Here is a 23,137-nt window from a genome sequence, read left to right as displayed (position 1 = left end):
ACTCTAGGCCCAAAATGATAATGACCTTTATTGTAGATAATGATATTTTCTATCTTTTTTGTTGAATAATTTTTTTTGTATCACTAACTATTAACAACTTATCAATTTATACGACTGCCAAAATTCATTGATTTGTGCATCTCGAAAAAGCATATTAGAAAATATATTTATTTCCGACTCAACTGTATAAAATGGCCACTTTATTGACCTGAAAAGCGGGACAAAAGTAGCATAAGATTCACTTTTATACTTTTTTCCCGCATTTGCGGGAAAAGAGTGCTTATTTCCTGCTCACTTGCGGGAAAAAAGCAGCACTTTGTGAGATTCAAATATTACCGCGCCAAACTAAACTTGGGTTGAGGCAATGTCGTAAGACGGGCAGAGGTAGAAGAAGATATATCAGCTTAACGAAAAAGAAACTTTACGAGAAGGCGGCTACACGATTGGTCAAAACTATAGAAATTCCTCGTAGGGTCGTGCTGAAATTTTCACGAATTCTGTAACGTTCGATTTTAGATTCTATTGTAAGATTTTTATTAAAAGTACCTCATAGTACAAGGTGACAATTGTCGTCTAAGGCACTTCATCTGTCATTAAAATACGTTGTTACTTTATCATGAGTCTTGTCAGTGATTACTGCATTATTACTGCCACATTAGTATCATCGTCATAAATATTACTTGTATATTACCGTAATTCGCTGTATTCAAGTGTGGTTTGTTTAATCGATTTTTCGCAGCTGAGACACATAATTAAGCTGAAAGACAGACAGTGGGCTTACTATGATGACATCGCGACGATAGCCGGAGTGCCAAGTTTCCCACCGGTAATTAAAGAAATTATGGATCATGTGACCGAGATGCGTAACCAGGACTTGATAACGTACAAAAATTATCGATACCATGTCGTTGACAGTGAGAATTTCACAGTTGATTATTGTAAGCCTTGTTAGAGTTTCAATGTTAAGGTTAATCTTAAAACAATAATACTAATTATAAGGTAAAAGAAAAATCTCCAGACTATTTATTGTAACTTTGAAGAGAAAAGGTATTATTATTGTATATACAATAGCGGAATTGACAATCTTCGTACTTTTTACTCTCGCATAAGATATTATTTCTAAATATACCTATACATAATTTTCTGCATAAAAATACTCAAAGTATGGTTAAAAATATGATTTATTACATTTTTATTATTCATGCGACTTAGGCCTAATTGTATCTTAAAATGTAATTACACTGCTCAGTTATGATCAATAATACCCTCACGGGTACATTTCACGTGAATACATATACACATATCGTGTATACGATGAGCAAACTTTATATGTGTTCTCCTTATCAGCATACCTGCACAGATATATACTGTGACGTGTAATTCTGTGAGTTCGGCAAAAATGTTTCACGGTTCGGACTAGACGGGACTTTGAACCTGGAACTTCTCGTTTTCTGTGGGATCGCTCTGGCCACTGAACATGCCAGGCCGCAATTAAAATTCTTGCTGGACGTTACACTCCCACAGATGGCCACATTACAATACACATATTTTACAACAATATGATCTTTCCATCCACCTGATTACTGGAACGAAACACTACCGCGAAACGTTGTTTATTTACTAGTTACCTGAAAACGGATAGAAAGAATATTGATCATCATTTATAACGGGATGTTACGATGTTCGCAATACGGATAAAATAATTTTACTTCTTCATATATCGTCCAAGTTATTGCAGCCATTAATGTTCTCCGTAACATACGAGGCACGATTCCCTTAAAATAGCCAAGGATTCCGTGTTCGTTATAAACGGAAACAAAAGAAGTGTAAAGTGTTTTGAATTCCTGAGGATAAATCTGCATTCTAGTCTTTATTACATCTGCTGGTTGAGTTACACATGAAGCCAATAATCCAGCGAACAATCCACACGCAAAGTGCATTGAAGTTGTTCTATTGGAACTTTTGTAATCTGAGGAAAAATAAGATGTATAATTCTGTACTATATCGAACAGACAACTTAATGAGCATACTATCTCGCGTCTCAATGTCCATACAGATCGCTACTAAAACGAAACCGAAACATATCAAAAAATCTAAATTCCGTATAATGGCGTTTGAGAGATAAGAAATTCGAGAATACGTAAAACATGCTTTCCTCCATATTGAAATTATTTAAGATGGTCCATAGAAATCTACTGAAATATTCTAAGCGAAAGAGTATTACGATTTTTTAATAATCCAGCTACTCCAAAGTATTAATTCACATTTTCGAGGGACATTCAGCAAAACTTTGATATTTCAGCTTGTGTATTAATAATTTGTAAAGTGTAATTCAAGAAATTCAACTCCAAATACTTTTTCATGTGTTTATATACCGAGAGGTTCTCTTAAGAAGACCTTCTCTTAGCGCACGCGACGCAAATTGTTTAATTTTGATTCGCTGACGTCCGTGCTCTCAGCACAAAATAAAATATCACCAATTAGAATACATGATAGCAATATTGTTCTTGATATCGATACTTCAATAATATAGCATACCTTGGGGTATTGCCTTTTTGCAGTGGGTATAAAACATGAGATATAGCCCGCTGAAAGGTGCGTCGCGAAATAACGTTGGTACTAGACCGCACACCAGACCTTTGGTACCTTCGTACTTGTAAATGGCATATAGGGCCGAACGCATGCTACTGTACTTGTAAATGCCACTCTGAAAACAAGATTTTAATAAATATTAAACTTGATTCTACAAGATTTATCGCAATATAAGCTCAGTTTTCCAATAGTGATATGCGGGCACAAACACAAACAATACTTTTCATCACACGTACATAAAAAGTCAGGCTTTGCGTGGTAGTTTAGCGGGACAAAAGTAGCCAATTTCATCGCAGTGTTGTAAAGGTTGGTTTGCGCATGCGCAGTTCATAGTAGCCTCACTTTCGTCCCTTGAGGGAAAAGATCGGCCACTCGCGTCCCGTAAATTAAACTGCCACGAGCCTACCACTTTTGATTCACTGGTTATAGAAACTATCGTGTATTACTCGGACCAAAAGTTGGCAATCGCAACTTTCGTCCTTTGTCATAAAATATACTATAAGTAGTTATTCGATAAAAATTTTGTCACATGCATGTGATAATACCGTGCATATCATCCTCGTAACTGTTACGAAATTTCCCAGATCAAAAGTTACACTGATCATGAACGGGTAAAATCATATCGTAATTCTCACCTCAAATCGTGTCTTTACAACTGTAATAGGAATGAGCATAGTTCCAGCCATAGAACGAGCGGTAATACCCAATGCAATTGCTTCCAGCGAAGTTAGCGGCTCTTTGAGATGAAGAGTACTTTGCAACCAGTTCAATGATGCAAAGTACAATCCAACCCCAGGTACCACTCGGATTAGGGACTGTGAAGTTATTATGTATTGTAAGTAACTGATTTTTTATTGTTACATCCGATTTGAGTCGTCGTCACTGACTTACGACATGCTCATAATCATAAGAAAAATATAACTGAGCAAATGCTGGAGTTTCAGGGCTAATGATAAGCTTAAAACCCAACTTGCCTACGTCACTGTTTGAACTCACGCATCTTTGCAACAATTATACTTATACTATACCTTTTTTCATAATGTGAGTTTTGTTTCTTTTGTAGACACTATTGTTAATTGAATTGTTGTGAGGCAAGTACAGGCAATATGAAATTTCTAATGGACTCACGGAGGTATAAATGGTAGAAGAAAGATTATGCACCGAATGGTGCAGATATAGGGAATTCCATGAGTTTTCATTCAGCGTCAGACCATCAGCATATATCCCAATCTTATTACAATTTTAGTAAAATATAAAGTTAACGTTTTTTCCCTCAATATCATTCACCATCCTCGAGTCCAAAACTGTTGGGTCAATTTAAAAAATCGGGAAATTCCTTTTTAAAAAGAAAATCTTTTCGAAAATAATTCTCTTTCAATTTATGTTTGAGATCAACCGACTGGGCGGAATCCTGGGAACTGCGAACCGTTGACGACAACAGCGATTTTAGGAAATGGGTCCCAGACGAAAATTTTTACAGGTACCTAAATGTATATACTTTCAAGTAAAAAAAAAAAAAAAACCCAATTGGAATGAAAATAATAGTTTTCTTGATAAAAAAACATCGAAATTTAACTATTTTTCTTGCTGCCTACTCACCATTTCTGTGCATTTTTACTTTCCCACTTCTTTTCTTTCGGGAAAAAAGAAGAAGGAAAGTTAATGTAATCACCCCGAACATAAAAAGTTATGTTTTCACTAAATCTCAACGTTTCGACGTTTCGAGTTGATGGGTTATGTGTATAATTTTAATTTTTTAACATTTTATGGGCTCAAAACGCATCCCAGCGGAGTGTTCTTATGCTGGCCCCATCTAAGTCAGTCAAGTTAACCAGTTGTTTAGTTGCATAGGAACGTCCTAAAAAGTTTAGAACATTGACCCTAGTCACTTACACCTATGCAAACTTCCACATTATTTACACAGGGTTACCTATACCCCAGCTAACTTTGGAACGTTATTACTGTACACGACAATACATCACGACTTGAACAGAATTTAAAAATTTAGAAATAGTTTTCAATCTGAGTTTTAGCAAAAAATGATGGATGAGAAATTCTTGAAGCAAAAAAAGTACAGCAATATGTAATACATACATGGGATCTCTGCGACCCCAAGGTTTTTTAAATTATTCTTCATTTTACTTGCACAAACAACCCTGATTCAAGCACGCTGACTAAAATTGTACGTTAAAGTCGGCTCTGGTTTCCACTGCACTCCATGTAAGTGACTAGGGTTAAATTAAATCATAACAGTAATAAATAATTATTAACTTCAAAAGCAATATAAGTCAGATACCAAATACGACTTTCGATAAAATCTTAACATTTCTGTACAATTATTTATTTATTTATTTATTTATTTACTCGGGTACTGTTTCGGCAAAGTAGCGATGCACAAGTTTAAACAAAAGTATTTCGCACTCATCCGATTCTCATTTCACTCAATATTTGAAATCATCCTCACCTATGTACTCACACTCGCGTGTAATGTTTACCTGTCCGTCTCTACCTGAAATCTAGCCGCTTGCCCGTGTCGCGATTCAAAACAAATCAGCTCTGTATCCTATGTCCTATTATCTACTGTTGCTAGATCATATCTGTGTATCATCTATGTGTATTCTCGCGTTGTAAATCCTCAGTTGTCGTTCTGTTCTCTCGCGATATAGATCGTATCACTTTGTATCCTCATAAATAAAGTATCCTCTATTCATAGTTAAACAGAATCTACATATTTTTAATCATCATCCCGCTTCCTCGCCATCGTCAGTCATCAATAATTCGCGGATCCGATGTCAACGATCCAGTCTCCACTGTTATCTCTCCATACAGGTAAATATAATAACCTTATCCCGCTTGACTAGCAGGGGAAAGTTTCTGCAGAAGGTAGTACGATCTGTTACAAAATATTCGTTGTTCAGGAAATTTTCTGCAATTTTTCGAGATCTTTAAAAATCGTAATCGGTAATATTACCGTGTGTTGAAGCTACAACCAAATTGAAAATGGTGACGGTCCGACACTAAGTGAAAATCCATGAAATTCCTTAGATACACTCACAATCAGAGGGCATTGCTATTTTTGCATTTCAATGTACTTACTGGTGTAATGCCCCTCCATAATCCAAACACGTTCTCATTACGTATTACGTAGATCGCAATATCCACTATTCCCGGTGAAGGGGTGCTATATATATATAGATATATATATGTAAATAATTGGTCACAAAAATTTATCAATATCATCATATGGTTGGAGTGATAAAATAAAATAGATTAGTTCGCCGTCAATTATCATTCTTCACACTACACGACAAAGGAAACATTATGTCTGTTTGAAATAAATTATTCAATAAATGAATTACGTAAGGTAATGAATTGTATGTTTTCAACTACGCGTCCATAATATTTTTTTTTTCACACTTCAAATTTTGCTGCATAAAATATACTGGAATTGTTAACATCACAAGGTATGTCAGAGAACTATGATTGGTGTACGGAAATCTCACATTGCCTGCACCCACCAAGTACTAACATAAGTTGTTGAGAATAATATAAAACCTTTTTTGAACCGTAAGGTGTGAGAAAATCGGCCAGAATTATTAGAGGTTGCAACATGGAAAATAAAGTTTATCAGTACTCGAAAAACAAGTGTACTGCTCCTTGTTTTTACCGTTTCCAATGGCTAGGCTGCGGTGGCTGAATATTTTTTTTCTACATGTGTTGCATTATCATTACATAATATTCAAGGTCATTAGGCTCGGTTTGTTATTATTTACAGTATTAGTTCAAATCACTGAATGGAAAAGCAATGCCAAAGTTAACATTTATTTCAGCAGCATGTGCTTAGGAAAGGTATATAGAATAAAATGTTTTCATAATTTGCAAACGCAACTACTTTAAAATGATTCTAAATTTACCAGATGGCGATATTTTTTAAATGTTTCGTTACGTATTAATATCACTAATTTCAACCTCATAACATTCAAACCCTAACTTAACAATCGTTATACTGATGAAGAATGAAATCTGGAACCTCTAAACTGAAAATACAATCTGAAACTCGTAAGTTCAACTTGTTACACGTGAAAATGAGCTTACTATAAGAATAACTCAATCATGACCAGTAGTGCTTAATAAGACTATAGTGCAACCTCTCCGTTAGAACCGCTCACGGGCTGTAGGGGGAATTCATTTCTTTGAATCTCAGTTCCCCCACACTGACTACAAACGTTCATTCTCGAGAATTAGTTCTCGACCCTATCTATTGAGAGATACGAAAGTTACGTACATACTGCTGAATCACTGAAGTAAGAATGTATGTATTTCACCAACGGCATTGTTGAGGGAGAATGCAGCAAATGCCGGAGTGTAGTATAGCCGGTAGTGGGGGAAGTGCCCGAGTATAGATTAGTGGATGCGGCACTATTGGAAGTGGCACTATTGAGAGGTTGCACTGTAGTAGAGAAAAAACAAAGAATCCTCGGGCCTTCAAACATATCGACACTCTCATACTACCAGTTTATTGTAGCAATTATAATTCGGCTTGGATGCCACGCGCGATCTTCGAAGATCGGTCTTCCAGGTGGTCATACAGAAGCTGGGGAGACGATTGAAATCGTACTGAACTATTTCGAATAGTAAGTAAGGAGCGATTCAATCTAATACTTGCATTTCCGAAAAAGCAGACACGTGATAGAAAAAAACCAAAGGCGAAGCTAAAAGCAAACGAAATTAACTGAGTATTTAAAAAAACAAGAGTAAAGTACATGTGGATAATGTAATATGTGAAGGAATCGAGATAGCTTAATATACTAATATATAATACCTAGTCATTAAGTAAGAGTTTCTGTGTAATAATTTGGAATTGGACCGGAAAACATAGATTCTTAAGAGTAAGTGCTCCTAGCCTTACCGACCGAGCGAACTCACCCTTATTTTTCACGTATTGAGGAAACAAATGAACGGGAATGGTTCGAATGTCGCTTCTTCGTAGCGGAATTCTGAAAAGGTACTAATATCCCAAAAATCGTCACAAAATGTGTGATTTTTTTTTGACAAGTGTTCTTATTTTTGCATTTTCCGTATTGTTGGGGCCATAAAGCTTGTGAACGAAATACTTCTCGCGATTCTGGAAAGACTGAGAAGTAAAATGAGCCATCGTGATATTATTATAATTATTTCGTGAATAAAACAGGTGCAGTTGGGCGGTTCTTGGTTTGCGCCGTGGTGTTGTCGACGCAGCAAGAAGTGGCGCTTCAGTAAAGCTTTCGTCAGCTGCGCACATCAAAACAGAGTACAATCAATCACGTCCATCTTGACCGCCATATTCCGACAAACAGAAATTGAGGGAAGTTGTGAACACATATAAATAGGTAGAAACCACGGTCTTACATACAGGTCTGGGAACTCGCTAAAAATTTCAGTGGTGGGGGTGTCCTCTTATTGAAGCATTGACCGTTTCGCCTAGTGACCACGAATGTCGCTGCTATCGAGGGATTCAGGCTGTGCAAGAGAGATAGAAACAGGTTGTTGCTGGTCCATGGTTTTGAAATCTGTTTCAGTCTCTCTGACACAGCCTGAATCCAAGGTCGCTAGATATACCAGGTCAAGATACGCGTGTTCCAGTTTTTCTCACTATAACGTGGGCAAAAATTTCTATGCGCGTTCGCCCAAAAAATATAAAACTTACTTTACCGCATTAACCAGTTTTGACCAATCTTGCTCAATTTTTTGAGGTTAATCTTTAACGAGTTGCGCCCCTAGTGTCCTGACGTTCACGAAATAAATAGAAGCACGTATATATTCTGAGGTTAATCATTATGACAGGTCAGGAATTAGAAACACACGGGGTGCTTTCCATTTAGAGCACAGTGTGACACAGTGTACAACTTTCTATTGTAAGCGGCCAATCCGAGCAAAGGAATAGGCCAGAAATGTTTACACCGTGTCATATTATGCTCTAAATGGAAAGCATCCATTGTCACACGAAACTTTTGGTGCATTTTCACTAATTTTTTTGCCCATGCGTGTCTTGACCTGGTATATCTAGGGACCTTGCCTGAATCCCTCGATAGCAGCGACACTCGTGGTCACTAGGGATAACGGCCGGTGTTTCAATACAGAGGACATACGCCCAACACGAGAGTTCCCAGACCTGTATGTAAGACCGTGGTAGGAACGTGATGACAATGAATAAACATATTACAAGATAGTTTTCAACAGAAATATTGATTTAACCCTTTGTATCCCCTTCTGACATTTCTGTAACAAACTAAATAAGATCCTACAAAATCCATACGGATGGTATTAATGACAAGTCCTTAAATGCTATTTATTTTAAGATTTATGATTTTGGGCTACAAGGGGTTAAGATATTTTTGAAAAAATATTTACGATATTATCGTAGTAAGAAACGTTCACCATTTAATATAATGAGGTGATATCTCACGGTTCGTAGGTCTCATGTGTAACGTTGCTTAGCGCAGAATGGTGAAATCACAGAATATTGATAACATGGTTATAAGTATATGTTTACATAGATAAAAAAAAAAGTCTGATAATATATTATTTATTAAAAATGTGTCATATAATTATATATTACTAAGAGTATGTCCGTATCACTTTGTAGATATTTATATCATAAAAAAAAATACATATCTATGTATTAATACCACTGAGAAATCCATTCTCTACGCAAGATAATCGATAATCATACAACAGTACAGTGTTTACGGTTACGTTTATGTTTGATTTATCAAAGGTAGCCAACCTCATAAGCACGGTGGAAATTCGATCCATTAGTCTCAGAACTATAAAGAACTAGCAAGTTGCTGTGCTAAATACAGTGTTGTATTATAGTTCGATGGGCAGGACTGTTTTGCGCAGCCACGCCAATCAAAAAACGTTGAGCTGAGCGTATTTTATTCACGAAATATTATAATTCGTAGTTCTGGCTTGCTGACCTCAATATTGTATGAAAAATGTCTCACGATAGCTCATTTTACTCTTAATTCATTCAGGTATGGCGAAAGGTATCTCATCCATAGAATTTATGGCCCCAGAAAAACCACGTATTTTTGTAATGATAATTGGGATATGAAATAACATTGTATAATTCCACTATGAGAGCGGTGCACCGTCGAAATTATAACCATTCTCATTTGTTTGTTTTTTTCAATATGTAAATATAAGGATGAATTTGCTCAGTCGGTAACGGTAGGAGTATCACATACCCTTAGGTACATAAAAAAATCAAACATTTGCCATTATTCTTTTAAGCTGCTCAGTTATCACTTTGACTGTAATACAATGTAAAGGTCAATAACAATAATAACGGGAAATCAGCATCTGCAAGATGAGGATACGAATTCAGATGCAAGTTGAGATTTTTACTCCGCGAGGGTGATTCCAGGTTGATAGAAATTCGCATTTTTTACGGATTTGATGAAACTGTTTGATGAATTCAATTGGAATTTGCAAGGAAGAAATGTTTCGACTTGGAGATCAGAAGCTTATGTAGCAGATTATTGTGATCAGTTGGAATGGGATATCGAATTGAAATTTGGCACCTAACTCGATAAATTGGTGCATTTGTGGGGTTATTAAAATAGATGCTGCAGAAATTGGGAAGCGTGAGTAATTTCTGCACTTACAAAGAGAAACCTGATACTAAATTTCGGTGGTGATTCCAAAAATTTCAAAATATTTTACCGAATAAAGCCACACTTCTTTTTACCTCTACAGCAGGAGAATACACATAGTATATTGATTACTGAAAGTAACAGATTTGCTATGATCGATCTATTGACGATACTAGAAGAAATAGTTTTACTTTGGAAGAATACCTTGTTATTTCCTTGATTTGGTATTCCAGGCCGATTTCAGCACATGGTTGATAGAACAATTGAATACAGTAACCTCGAAAGAGTTTATAAGAAATTGCTTTTATGTTTTGAATCAAGCTGTTCACATGGATCAATATTCTCTACAATGGAGCAGGTGAAATTAAGGCTGTAGAAATGACTAGAAGATGAAAATATCAAATGCTTGGTAAAGATTTCTATAATTCTCACATGCTTAATTTTCAGAAACTTGCTGAAAATATCTAGTCCCCATCATCGCACTGATTTTTGTTAAAAACATTGACGCATTCCAGTTTTGAAAAAAAAAATCAGCTTGTTTCGAAGGCACTGAAGTACTTATACGAGAACGAATTATTTACAACTGTGTGTCTATTTGCAAAAATACTCGATCCACATTAGGTGTCAACATAGGATTAAATGATAAACTCCGATTCCGCATAAGAAGCTAAATGGCTAACTTAATTAAGCATACTGGCAGGTATATGATATTTCTGAATCTGATATTTTTATTGGCAGTCTCTGTGTTCGGGCATTAATGAATAATATTATGTATTAATAAAAGTCTCAGTAAAAATTATCTCACTCGTTGAAACATTGCCTTAAACACATGCAACAGGAATAGTAATTAACCGTGGCATACTCGACCAATAAAACTGTATGCAACCGGCTTCAAGTCCATATAAATAAACAGCGTTACAGAATTATAATCTCATTACTAGTTACTCATAAGGACAAACATCACTTTTACTGAGGTAGTAGAATAAGACGTTGAAATTACAGAATAGACTCTTACCTACCCTACTGGCCGTGTTACTTTACTCTGAAGTCTGGTCTTGATTAAATCCAAAGGTTGAAATAAAATAGTGGACACGGTCCCAGAACATGATCCAGCAATAAATGATTCCAACACGGACTGCTGTAAAAAAAATATTAAAATAAAGTGGTGAAAATATAATGTTATTGACAAAATAAAATTGTCATGAATTTTGTGGAAATCAATTTCCACAGTTAAAGCTGGAGTGGTTGTGATTGTGAGGAGAAGAAAAACAATTGTTATGATTGGATTCCTAGATTACGAACCTAAACCTCTTTGAAATAGCCTAATGCTGTTCAGTTTTTCACTCGTCGTTTCGTAGAGTACTTACTTTCCCACAAATTTGGCAAAATTTTGATTATGTATTATATCAAACATGATTACTATATTGGGCTGTTAGCTCCGGTTAATAGGTTTAGTTTCATGAATTCTAGTTTTTTTAAGCATAATATTGCTGTAACGTTTGATACCTATGATTCCATGAAACTACCACCTTTCTATGAAATTTGACAACATTTTGATTGTCCTGTTCCACAGCTTGATTTTGATTATCGACGGTGTGTTTGGCCGGTTACTCACGATCAGACTACTAGATTCAACTTGATTATAACTTACCTGATTATTTCGTTTTAAATCTTGTTTGCAATCGCTGTAATCACTCTGCATTTTAAGGTGGATTACTTGAGTAAATGACTATCTCCACTTGAGGAATACCTAAAAAAATCATCGTTAAATATATTCAAGTTGCATAACGATGAGTGTCGAAAAATTATGCTAGGTATTGATCACCCTATAGAGATAGCTCAAGAAATAAAATAATGTGAAAAAGAAACAAAATGTGCATATTGAAAATCGCTTGTGGTCTTACTTTGTTATATAGGTTTGTTTAAAAAGGCAAATTATAGAACACTATTGCTAGAATTATCAAAATCACCATTTACGAAATTGTTAATGCGAATTGCGTAGAGGTCTTGAAGAGCATTGTATAGTTAATCTAAGTTGGCTCACAAATACACGGTATAACCCACCTTGCATAGACTTTCAAATGACAGGCACATTTTAAACCATGAATTATTGTCATATGCTAGTACATTGGGATGTGTATTATCGTGGTATGACCCGGTATTCGTAATTTTAACAAATATAATTATAACCCTACTAAGTATGTACAACTCGCTGAAGCTATCTATGCCTATGCGATAGAATTCGTTATTAGGCAATTCTGATTGCCATTACGGCATGTACGAATACGATGCATAATACCTTACAATTAGAGCATAAGTATAAAGCTCTGTTCGTTTTAGTTACACTTTTCTACACTTTTTACACTTTTCCTGAATCTAACCAATGGAAGGTGCCCTTTCCTAGGTAAAGTGTAAAAAGTGTAGAAAGTGTAACTAAAACGAACAGAGCTTAACGTGCTCCAAGCATAATACATATTATCGTTATGTGATTAGATAAGGGCCGATTTCCATTTACCTTAATTTTCTGACATAGTTCGATATTAAATAATTTCATTAGTTAAATCTAATAGAATACGCCACGCCAATGAAATCACTTAGTGTCGTGTGGTATCAGAAGATTGACGTAAAAGGAAAGCGACCTAGATCTGGGGATTTGAAGCAACTACTTTCTGGTAACTATTATGCACGATTCTGCGCCTCAAAGCATATACAGTAATATGCTCCAAGTTCTGCACTGGTACTGTACTGGTGCCACCATCTCTATTGTACAACACTGGTGCAGAATACAGTCGCAAAATGTAGTATTAGGCTGCATTTTCACGTGCAGCAAATAGCTGGATGAGACTCGCTGGCTTGGTAATTGACCAATCAGAGCATGCTGCGTCCAGCTGTTTGCTCCACGTGAAAATCACGCATGTGAAGTTGGCGTGAGGTCTTTGACTACTTCAATTTTTTTTTACACTAATTGTTAGAAAAGGTACTAGAGAGAAGAACGTATACATAGATCATAAATAATGATGAATCAGATGTGATAATAATGCAGAGACCAAAAAGAATATACCTATATGCGGTCCATGTACGATGTTAATATATATGATCCATTTACGAATAATACGTAAGGCATACTATAAATTTTATAATTTCCCGTAAGACAAACTAGATTATCTACAATAATATAGCTATAATATGAAAATGGAAGAATTATTCATTTCAAAATGGGATTCTATTCGACACGCGCTCGATGTATTCCATAACATTATTATTCATAATTATTCCAAAAACTTTTCATTTGCTCTCTCGATCTTGAATTTTCGTAGACATAAAATCGTAACGCTGTTTTACCTAGTCGCAAGTGAAGTATCTACGGTGGGTGGAGAAACAGAATTGTTTTTCTAAGAATGTTTGTATGGGAAAAAATGCAGAGTAACTGTGATACATCAAAGATGCGCTGATTTTGCTCGAGATGAAATGGATGCTCCGCATAGGAGACAGTATGTAACGCAGTGTCCTGATTTAAAGATCTAAATAAGTGATTGTCAGCGATTATTTTGTTTTTTGAAAGGATGATAAAAAATGAAGTTTCTTGAGACTTCGAGTGTATTTTAACGCACATTTGAAAGGTACGAGCGAGAATTTTTAACATCCAACTGTTGAAGAACGGCAGAGTTATTAGCTGACCCGTTAACTGAAGAATATATCTCTAGTCAACGGCTGACCATCGAAAGACCTAGCCGCTTGAGTCTGGAATCGGCAAGAAACATGAAGTGCGTATTTCTAGTCTGAAATGTGGAAACTAAAACAATAATACATCATATCGTATCATCTTACATCATACATCATACATCATACATCATACATTACATCATACATCATCATTCATGGCATCAAAGTTCGGAACTAAAGTTTGGATGTTTAAATGTTCAGAAGGTGACGTCACCCAAATTTTTTTTTCACTTGACGTCATCAATCTGAAATCAGCTAGCCGAATTCCTCAGTCTGGAAACAACCGCGCAGCAGAGCGGACGTAGGAGAATCGCGATCCGCAGATTTCGAGTATCGCGTTCTCTACTTCCTGGATCCTGCCCTCAGGGTCCACTACCTGGTGAAACTCGACTTTCAGGACAAGCGCTCCGTGGTTCCGGTGTCAGTTTACAATAAATTATTCCAATTCATTTTTTGCGCAAGCCCAAATTCAGTAGCTGTCAGTGCGCTGATGAAATTTCTATAATCTTTTATAATTTTCTCATAATCTTCTTGGTTGAATGGGTCGATACTAAAATTGTAATAATCCTTACACAATATTTTTGATGTGTTCTAATACTGAAAATATTTATTAGTATTCGAGGTAGAACCCGAGGTCGTTAGAGGTCGTCGGAGGTGGTTGGCGGTGGTTGAACTTGGTCGAAGGTGGTTAGGGCTGGTTGCGGGTGATCGAGGTGGACGAGGAGGAGGACAAGAAAGTCGAGGAGAACAAGGTGAACGAGGAGGACGAGGATTTGTGCTCGGTGAGTTTGACATTGTTATAATATTTCATGACAATTGTCATCATATTTTATTTAAAATTTTTTAAACTTGTCCTGTTTACAAAATATTATTTCAATTCATTTTTCGCGCAAGCACAAATTCGGTAGCTATGAATGCGGTAATAAAATTTATCGTATTATTATTACATAAATTAATTATATTAATTCTTGCACAATATTTTTGATGTGTTCTTATACTAATAATATTTATTATTATTCCAGGTAGAACCCGAGGTGGTTAGCGGTGGTCGCTGAAGGTGGTTGGCGGTGGCTGGAGGTGGTCGCAGGTGGACGAGGAGAACAACGTGGACTCGGAGGACGAGGATTTGTGAACAGTGAGTGAAACATTTTCATATTATTTAACGGCAATTGTAATTCTATTTCATCTAAAATTTTTCAAACTCGTCGTCTTTACAATGAATTATTTCAATTAATTTTTCGCTGAAAAGCAAATTCAGTAGCTACAAATGCGCTAATGAAATTTATCATATTATTATTTAGTTAAATAATTATGGTAATCCTTACACGATATTTTTAATATGTTCGTATACTAAAAATATTGATGACTATTCAAGGTATAACCAGAGGTGGTTAGCGGTGGTCGCTGGAGGTGGAAGGCGGTGGCTGGAGGTGGTCGCAGGTGGACCAGGAGAACAACGTGGACTCGGAGGACGAGGATTTGTGCTCGGTGAGTTTGACATTGTTATAATATTTCGTGACAATTGTCATTATATTTTATTTAAAATTTTTTAAACTTGTCCTGTTCACAAAATCTTATTTCAATTCATTTTGCGCGCAAGCACAAATTCGGTAGCTATGAATGCGGTAATAAAATTTATCGTATTGTTGATTCATAAATTAATTATATTAATTCTCGCACAATATTTTTGATGTGTTCTTATACTGATAATATTTATTACTATTCCAAGTATAACCCGAGGTGGTTATCGGTGGTCGCTAAAGGTGGTTGGACCTGGGCGGTGGCTGGAGGTGGTCGGAGGTGGACGAGGAGGACGAGGATTTGTGCTCGGTGAGTTTAACATTGTTATGATATTGATTGACAATTTTTCAAACTTGTCATATTTACGATAAATTATTTCAATTCATTTTTCGCGCAAGCTCAAATTCAGTGGCTATCAATGCGTTAATAATATTCAAATAATTTTTTATAATTTTCTCATGAACTTCTTGGCACAATGTGGCAATGAAAAAAGTATATTGATCCTTACGCAACATTTTTGATGAGTTCTAATACTTGAAATATTCATCAGTATTCGAGGTATAACCGGAGGTCGTCGGCAGTGGTCGTCGGAGGTGGTTAACGGTAGTTGCGGGTGATCGAAGTGGACGAGGCGGAGGACGAGGGGGAGGAGGACGAGGATGACGAGGATTTGTGGACTGTGAGTATAACATTTTTATAATATTCAATGGAGTGGGAGTAGGATCAGGAGTAGGAGTAGAAGTAGGAGTGGGATGAGGATCAAGAGTAGGAGTGGAAGTGGGATCGAGAGTGGGAGTAGTTTCAGGAGTAGGATCAGGTGTAGGATCAGGTGTAGGATCAGGAAAGGGATCAGGTGTCAAATCCAGAGTAGGATCAGAAGTAGGATCAGGAGTAGTACCAGGAGTAGGACCAGGAGTAGAATCAGGAGTAGGATCAGAAGTGGGAGAAGGATCAATAGGAGAAATAGGATCAGGAGTAAGAGTTGGATCAGGAGTAGGATCTGAAGTGGGATCAGGAGTAGGACCAGGAGTAGGAGTGGGATCAGGATCAAGAGTAGAAGTGGAAGTGGGATCAGGAGTAAGATCAGGAGTACGATCAGGAGCAGGACCAGGACTAGGATCAGGAGTGGGATCAGGAGTCAAATCAGAAGTAGGATCTGAAGTAGGATCAGAAGTAGGACCATGAGTAGGACCAGGTGTAGGATCAGGAGTAGAAGTAGGCGTTGGATCTGGAGCAGGAATAAGAGTAGGAATAGGATCAGGAATAAGAGTGGAAGTGGGGTCAGAAGTAGGTGTAAAAATAGGAGTAAAAGTGAGAATAGCAGTAAAAGTAGTAGTTGGAATCGGAATGGGAGTAGAAGTAGGAGTAGTAGGAGTTAATGTAAAATCAGGAGTAGGGGTGAAAGCAGTATGATTAGGAGTAGGAGAATGAGTAAAAGTAAAAGTAGAAGTAGGAATAAAAAAAGTATGAGTTGAAGTAGCAATAGAAGTAGTCGTAGTAGTAGGAGTAGGATCAGGAGTAGGTGTAGAAAAGGAAGTAGAAGTGTGGGTAGTAGTAGGATTAGGAGTTGGAGTGGGAATAGAAGTAGAAGCAGGAGTTGTAGAAGTGGCAGTAGGAGTCCTAATAAAAGTAGGAAAAGAAGTAGGAGTAGAATTAGGAGTAAAAGTAGGAGAAGGAGTAGGATCAGGATCAAGAGTGGGAGTGAGAGTGGGATCAGGAGTAGGGGTAGTCTCAGGAGTAGGATCAGGTGTAGGTCTTGTCTTTCCTGTACTCCGGCTCATCTTCTGATCACGGATATTGCTGTCTGCCTGCAACAGTGCCCCGAGGGATATTGAGAGAGTAGGTTTGAAAGGGATCAAAATCGGTCAACTCGTGGAAAGTGTTTTTTCGAGTTTTTCATTTACTTTGGGTTAAATCTTTCATAAATTCTCGAACCGGTAAACCTCGTTAGCACGCTCAACTTTAACCTTGCACTTACACTTTTCATAGCGTTAAAATTTTTAATTAAAAATTCATACTATAATGGAATTTCGCGAGATCAGCATAATTGTCATTAAAACACAATACCGAAACTCAGATTTAGAAAACGGGACGTGCATACCATACGAGGCAAACTGTGCTAGCTGCCAAAATCGTTTGGATCATTGCACTGCGTGCAAACACCACTTAGTCTTGCACGAAAACACGTGCTACGCTGCCTGTCCTAAAAACACGTACGAAACGATGGATTATAACTGCGAAGCCTGTCATGTATCCTGTAAAACTTGCAATGGCACTGGTGAAACTCAGTACATCGGTTGTCGGCCTGGACTTTATTTTTCCGAAGGTAAACTTTCATATGTTCATTTCGTTTCTGTAGTCAAATTATTCACCTCACTTTTACTTCAACAACTTGTTAGGGTCCCAGTTAGTAGTTGCAGCATCTTTGTAACTATAAGATTAATTTGCACACCGATAGGTACGTGCCTGGCTTCTTGTCCAACGGGATTTAGCCCTGATAAGAAAAGGCGAGAGTGTGTTCAGTGTCCCACGGGATGTTTGACGTGCACATCCTCCGGTTGCACCACTTGCATCCGTGACTGGAACTTGAACACCAACAGTTTCTGCGCCCCAGCGAGTCGTACGCGGTGCGACAGTACTGAATATTACGAAAACGGACGGTGCAAGAGATGCCATTCGACATGCGAGACTTGCGCCGGGCCCACTCCTGCGTCTCCTGCCAAGAGACACTGCTTCTGCAGGGTCAAATATGTGTCGCTCAATGCGAGGACGGTTACTATTCCGTCGCCCAGCCAGCTGGGAAACCTCTTTGTCTACCCTGCCTTCATACATGCAGGACCTGCACCTCCAGATTGAACTGTACCACTTGCAATGATGGACTTCAGCTGCAGAGTGGCGAGTGTAGATCTTTCTGTACTGACGGGTGAGTCGAGAAATGAATTAACCTCACGCACCATATCACGCGGACACTAATTTGATAAGGCCTTAAGACAATCTACAATATTGCTTTTATGAGTGAGGAATTCGTATAATATTGCTTTTACAGATATTACAGCGATCGTGGACAATGCGCAAAGTGTCACATGTCCTGCAGGACTTGTTCTGGACCCAGGAGAGATCAGTGTGTAACCTGCCCGAGAGGCTGGCAATTGACTGCAGGAGAATGTCATCCGGAATGTCCAGAAGGATTCTTCAGGACCAGTTTTGGATGTCAGAAGTGTCATCATTACTGCAAAACATGTAGAGGTGGTAAAATATGAGATCATTATCTAGTCTATTACTCACGGGGAACCTATATTCGTTTGGACTTTTAACGTCATTCTAATGTCAAATTGGTTTCAGCCGAAGGGCCGCTAGGGTGCACCTTGTGTCCTGCTCACTCAATGCTGGATGGGGGCCTTTGCATAGAATGTCTCAGTAGCCAATATTACGACTGGGTGACGCAACTCTGCAAAAGCTGTGACTCAAGCTGTCAGATATGTACGGGACCGGGAAAGTTTAGTTGCTTGTCATGCGCTGCTCCGTTGCACATCGACAAACTGAACAATCAATGCGTCCCTTGCTGTCCAGCTGGTATCAATAATGCCGAGGATCAAGACTGTTGTATATGTAATCCAGCAACGGGTGGGTTGAACTTATGCTTGATTCTGATAGTGAGATGTTTGATGAACCTGAACATTATTTTGTATCTCACTTACCATGTCAACATTTCATGATCCAGGTGGTTGCCGGAATAGCTCTCCAGCTGGAAAGCGGACAGTTTACCGAGACGGAGGTCGGGGGGTTTCAGATAGCTTTGGCAGAACCGAGGATTCTGCATCATTAGCTGTAACAGCAGCCACTTCGTTTGCAGTTGCTATTTGCGTTGCATCAATCGCTTTGTTAGCCGTGATATTTGTCGCTCTTTAGGATAGTCATGATTTTCATCGAATTTAGGGTTCTTGAACTAATCTTAAAATCAGAGAAGCTGTGTATGTAAAATTCATTCCATGATTATGTAACATGAAAATCAAGCACATTTATAATCACGAGAAAACCTAATCAGCCCTGCCTATGACACTTAAGACGCAATATTAATTATGCATAATATTAGACTTATACTTGTCTGTTGCATGTACAGGCCATATCTAGGGGAAGAGAGTCGACTCTCAGCTACACAAAATTGGCCGTGCAGGTGGAACCTATGGATAAAAAAAATTTTCTCTAATTGTGAATGTAGCTAATACAGCTTTAACCGTATATTGATTATGTTAATGATCTATTGTTACAAGATCGGAATTAGATAAGCTCTCTAAATACTCTTTTCTAGACTATTAATCTATATCATGTATATGTAAATATGTAATTTATATATTATATTTATATATTATATGTAATTTGTATATTATTAACCTGACGTTTTACTCTATTTGCGACAAGTTGTGAGTGTTTCTAATTTCTTGGCAATTATTTATCTACATGTATGTGTATGTATGTATATGTATACTTATGCATGTGTATATACATATATACACATGTTTGAAACTAGATTTTTACAATAAACACAGAGGTTTTAGTATATTCACATACGGATTTCTGTGAATAGGTATACTGGAACTAAAATATCCTTATCTCTAACACGGAGTACTTCGTAATTCGCATTTGTTCTTGTAACCCAATGTCCTGCATACGATGGCAAAAATCGAGATCCAACTTAACTGAGTCTCAAAGCCCTGTTGACACAAAAGCAGCTATTTGATAGAAATTATAGTTCATAGTTTACACAGCCTATTGCACGATATTTCATCATAAATATATATGTTTCAATGTATTTAGGAATAATTTATCAAATGTACAGAGGTCATGTGCAAATAATAAATGAATTCGACCGCAGTTTGATGTATTCATTAGAGTTTTAACAATAAATTTAAGCTTTGTTACTTCTGTTATTTCATTATGGATAATCAAAAACATTTCCGACTATTCGTGCTGTGGAAGCATGGGGATTAAACCAAATGTAGCAAAAGATCAGAAACAGTGTATGTAGAGTACGGGTATTTTTCTAATAATGCAAACACGTGCCGCTGGCTTAGTTTTGACGTATCTAGAATACCACGCCTTGCGAATTAGCTTTCCAGACAGAGATGAATGATGAATTTTAAGGACTGCATTATCGTTGTTGAATACTCTATGCCTCATGGGAAACGAAAATCTGTAAAGATAAAATTGATGCACCGGATCATCGTCGACTTTAACTTTTGAAATGTCCTACCATTTCCGAACACCTCCAACCATCCTATTTACCTATATTACTAGATTAGCTATGACATAAAAAGAGAAGAATTATTCATTTCGAAATGGGATTCTATTCGACACGCGCACGACGTATTCCATAACATTGATATTCCGATGTATTCCATAACATTAGTATTCATAATTATTCCAACAACTTTTCATTTGCTCTCTCGATCTTGAATTTTCATAGGCACAGAATCGAAATGCTGTTTTAGCTGGTCGCAAGTGAAGTATCTGCGTTGGGTGGAGGAGCAGAATTGTTTTTCGTAAAGTATTCGGATGGAAAAAAATTCAGAGTAACTGTAATACATCACGGATGCGCTAATTTTGATTAAGATGAAATGGATTCTCCGTACATGAGACAGTATTTAACGCAGCGTAGTGATTTAAAGACCTAAGAAGGTGATAGGAAGAGAAGGAACGAGGCTTCTTAACACTTCGAGTGTATTTTAACACACATTTGAAATGTACGAGCAAAATTTTTCATCATCCAACTGTCGCAGAACGGCAGCGTTATCAGCTGACCCGTTAACTGAAGGATATATCTTCAGTCAACGGCTGACCATCGAAGGGCCTGGCCGCTTGAGTCTGGAATCGGCAGGAGAGATAAAGTAAAATCATTATACATAAATGTGAAAACTAAAATCATTATACATCATATCATATCATCATACATCATACATCATACATCATACATCATACATCATCATACATAGTATCAAAGTTCGAAACCAAAGTTTGGATGTCGGATGTTCAGAAAGTGACGTCACCAATTTAAAATCAGCCAGCCGAATTCCTCAGTCGGGAAACAACCGCGCAGTAGAGCGGACGGATAAGAGTCGCGCTCCGCAAATTTCGAGTACCGGGTTCTCAACCTCTCGGATCCCGCGCTTTCGGTCCGCTACGATTTCGAGTACCGGGTTCTCAACCTCCCGGATCCTGCGCTTCGGGTCCGCTACGCGGTGAAACTCGACTTTCGGGATAAGCGCTCCGTGGTTCCTGGTTCATGTTTACAATAAATTATTTCAATTCGGTTTTCGCGCAAGCCGAAATTCAGTAACTGTCAGTCCGCTAACAAAATTTCTCGACTTCCAGGATAAGGGCTCCGTGGTTCCTGGTTCATGTTTACCATAAATTATTTCGATTCGTTTTTCGCGCAAGCCGAAATTCAGTAGCTGTCAGTCCGCTAACAAAATTTCTCGACTTCCAGGATAAGGGCTCCGTGGTTCCTGGTTCATGTTTACAATAAATTATTTCAATTCGTTTTTCGCGCAAGCCAAAATTCAGTAGCTGTCAGTCCGCTAACAAAATTTCTCGACATCCAGGATAAGCGCTCCTTGGTTCCTGGTTCATGTTTACAATAAATCATTTCAATTCGTTTTTCGCGCAAGCCGAAATTCAGTAGCTGTCAGTCCGCTAATAAAATTTCTCGACTTCCAGGATAAGCGCTCTTTGGTTCCTGGTTCATGTTTACAATAAATTATTTCAATTCGTTTTTCGCGCAAGCCGAAATTCAGTAGCTGTCAGTCCGCTAATAAAATTTCTCGACTTCCAGGATAAGCGCTCTTTGGTTCCTGGTTCATGTTTACAATAAATTATTTCGATTCGTTTTTCGCGCAAGCCAAAATTCAGTAGCTGTCAGTCCGCTAACAAAATTTCTCGACTTCCAGGATAAGGGCTCCGTGGTTTCTGGTTCATGTTTACAATAAATTATTTCAATTCGTTTTTCGCGCAAGCCGAAATTCAGTAGCTGTCAGTCCGCTAACAAAATTTCTCGACTTCCAGGATAAGGGCTCCGTGGTTCCTGGTTCATGTTTACAATAAATTATTTCAATTCGTTTTTCGCGCAAGCCGAAATTCAGTAGCTGACAGTCCGCTAACAAAATTTCTCGACTTCCAGGATAAGGGCTCCGTGGTTCCTGGTTCATGTTTACAATAAATTATTTCAATTCGTTTTTCGCGCAAGCCGAGTTTCAGTAGCTGTTAGTACGCTAATAAAATTTCTATAACTTTATAATCTTGTCATAATCTTTTTGGTAAAATGTGTAGACAAAAAAATTATATCAAACCTTACACATTATCTTTGATTTGTTCTCATGCTGAAAATATTTATTAGTATTCGAGGTATAACTCTAGGTGGATGGCGGTGGTCGTTGGGGGTGGTTAGGGGTGGTTGCGGGTAATCAAGGTGATTCCGGAGGAGGGGGACGAAGATTTGTGCTCGGTGAGTTTAACGGTTTTATAATATTCGATGGCAATTGTAATTATATTTCATCTAATCTTTTTCAAACTTGTCATCTTTACAATAAATTATTTCGATTCATTCTTCGCGCAAGCACAAATTCAGTAGCTATAAATGCGCTAGTGAAATTTATTCTACTATCAATTAA

At 37.5% G+C, this 23,137-nt stretch overlaps 3 protein-coding genes, 1 long non-coding RNA gene and 1 pseudogene across 13 annotated transcripts in view; 4 read left to right on the top strand and 1 right to left on the bottom strand.

The window, feature by feature from the left end:
* LOC124224979 (uncharacterized) overlaps positions 1-1,385 on the top strand; it is a 42,853-nt gene extending 41,468 nt beyond the window's left edge. For all 5 annotated transcript variants that reach the window (XM_046637319.2, XM_046637316.2, XM_046637318.2 and 2 more), the window contains one exon: positions 740-1,385. In XM_046637319.2, the coding sequence (XP_046493275.1) occupies positions 740-952 (213 nt within the window). In that variant the 3' untranslated portion in view covers positions 953-1,385. The remainder of the gene's footprint in view (positions 1-739) is intronic.
* On the bottom strand, positions 746-12,885 carry LOC124224984 (mitochondrial glycine transporter). 6 transcript variants are annotated; one of them, XM_046637329.2, is made up of 8 exons: positions 12,745-12,885; positions 11,881-11,979; positions 11,249-11,367; positions 5,689-5,773; positions 3,228-3,407; positions 2,539-2,707; positions 1,710-1,969; positions 746-1,628 (listed from the first exon to the last, which is right to left on the bottom strand). In XM_046637329.2, exons 2-8 carry the CDS (start codon positions 11,929-11,931, stop codon positions 1,614-1,616), a joined length of 879 nt encoding a protein of 292 aa, XP_046493285.1. In that variant the 5' UTR covers positions 11,932-11,979; positions 12,745-12,885; the 3' UTR covers positions 746-1,613. The 6 variants fall into 6 exon arrangements, with proteins under 6 accessions (XP_046493285.1, XP_046493288.1, XP_046493290.1 ...); XM_046637332.2 differs by lacking the exon at positions 12,745-12,885 and adding an exon at positions 12,529-12,689; XM_046637334.2 differs by lacking the exon at positions 12,745-12,885 and adding an exon at positions 12,534-12,689.
* On the top strand, positions 8,585-11,012 carry LOC138190503 (uncharacterized). Its single transcript, XR_011176499.1, has 2 exons — positions 8,585-10,587; positions 10,677-11,012. It is a non-coding gene; the product is annotated as an uncharacterized lncRNA (long non-coding RNA).
* A 3,247-nt stretch (positions 12,886-16,132) lies between the features above and the next one.
* On the top strand, positions 16,133-16,658 carry LOC138190880 (putative per-hexamer repeat protein 5). The gene is made up of 2 exons (XM_069135438.1): positions 16,133-16,152; positions 16,238-16,658. The coding sequence occupies exons 1-2, from the start codon at positions 16,133-16,135 to the stop codon at positions 16,656-16,658; spliced, it is 441 nt and encodes a 146-aa protein (XP_068991539.1).
* Positions 16,655-20,287, top strand: LOC124218236 (furin-like protease 2; annotated as a pseudogene).
* Positions 20,288-23,137: the final 2,850 nt, after the last annotated feature.

Source organism: Neodiprion pinetum, chromosome 1 (assembly GCF_021155775.2).
Source record: "Neodiprion pinetum isolate iyNeoPine1 chromosome 1, iyNeoPine1.2, whole genome shotgun sequence".
Taxonomy (NCBI): domain Eukaryota; kingdom Metazoa; phylum Arthropoda; class Insecta; order Hymenoptera; family Diprionidae; genus Neodiprion; species Neodiprion pinetum.
Note: the sequence above shows the minus strand (reverse complement) of the source record. Positions and strands in the feature narration are given on the sequence as shown.

Bases quoted from the DNA above. Each gene is read 5' to 3' on its own strand.
- LOC124224984 (XM_046637329.2), bottom strand. From the start codon at position 11,931: ATGCAGAGTGATTACAGCGATTGCAAACAAGATTTAAAACGAAATAAT. The intron at 5,774-11,248 runs GTAGGTAAGAGT...ATATATATATAG, and splicing joins AAAGTAACACGGCCAGTAGG to CACCCCTTCACCGGGAATAG. The intron at 2,708-3,227 runs GTGAGAATTACG...TCTTGTTTTCAG, and splicing joins TTGTAAAGACACGATTTGAG to AGTGGCATTTACAAGTACAG.
- LOC138190880 (XM_069135438.1), top strand. From the start codon at position 16,133: ATGACGAGGATTTGTGGACT. The intron at 16,153-16,237 runs GTGAGTATAACA...ATGAGGATCAAG, and splicing joins ATGACGAGGATTTGTGGACT to AGTAGGAGTGGAAGTGGGAT.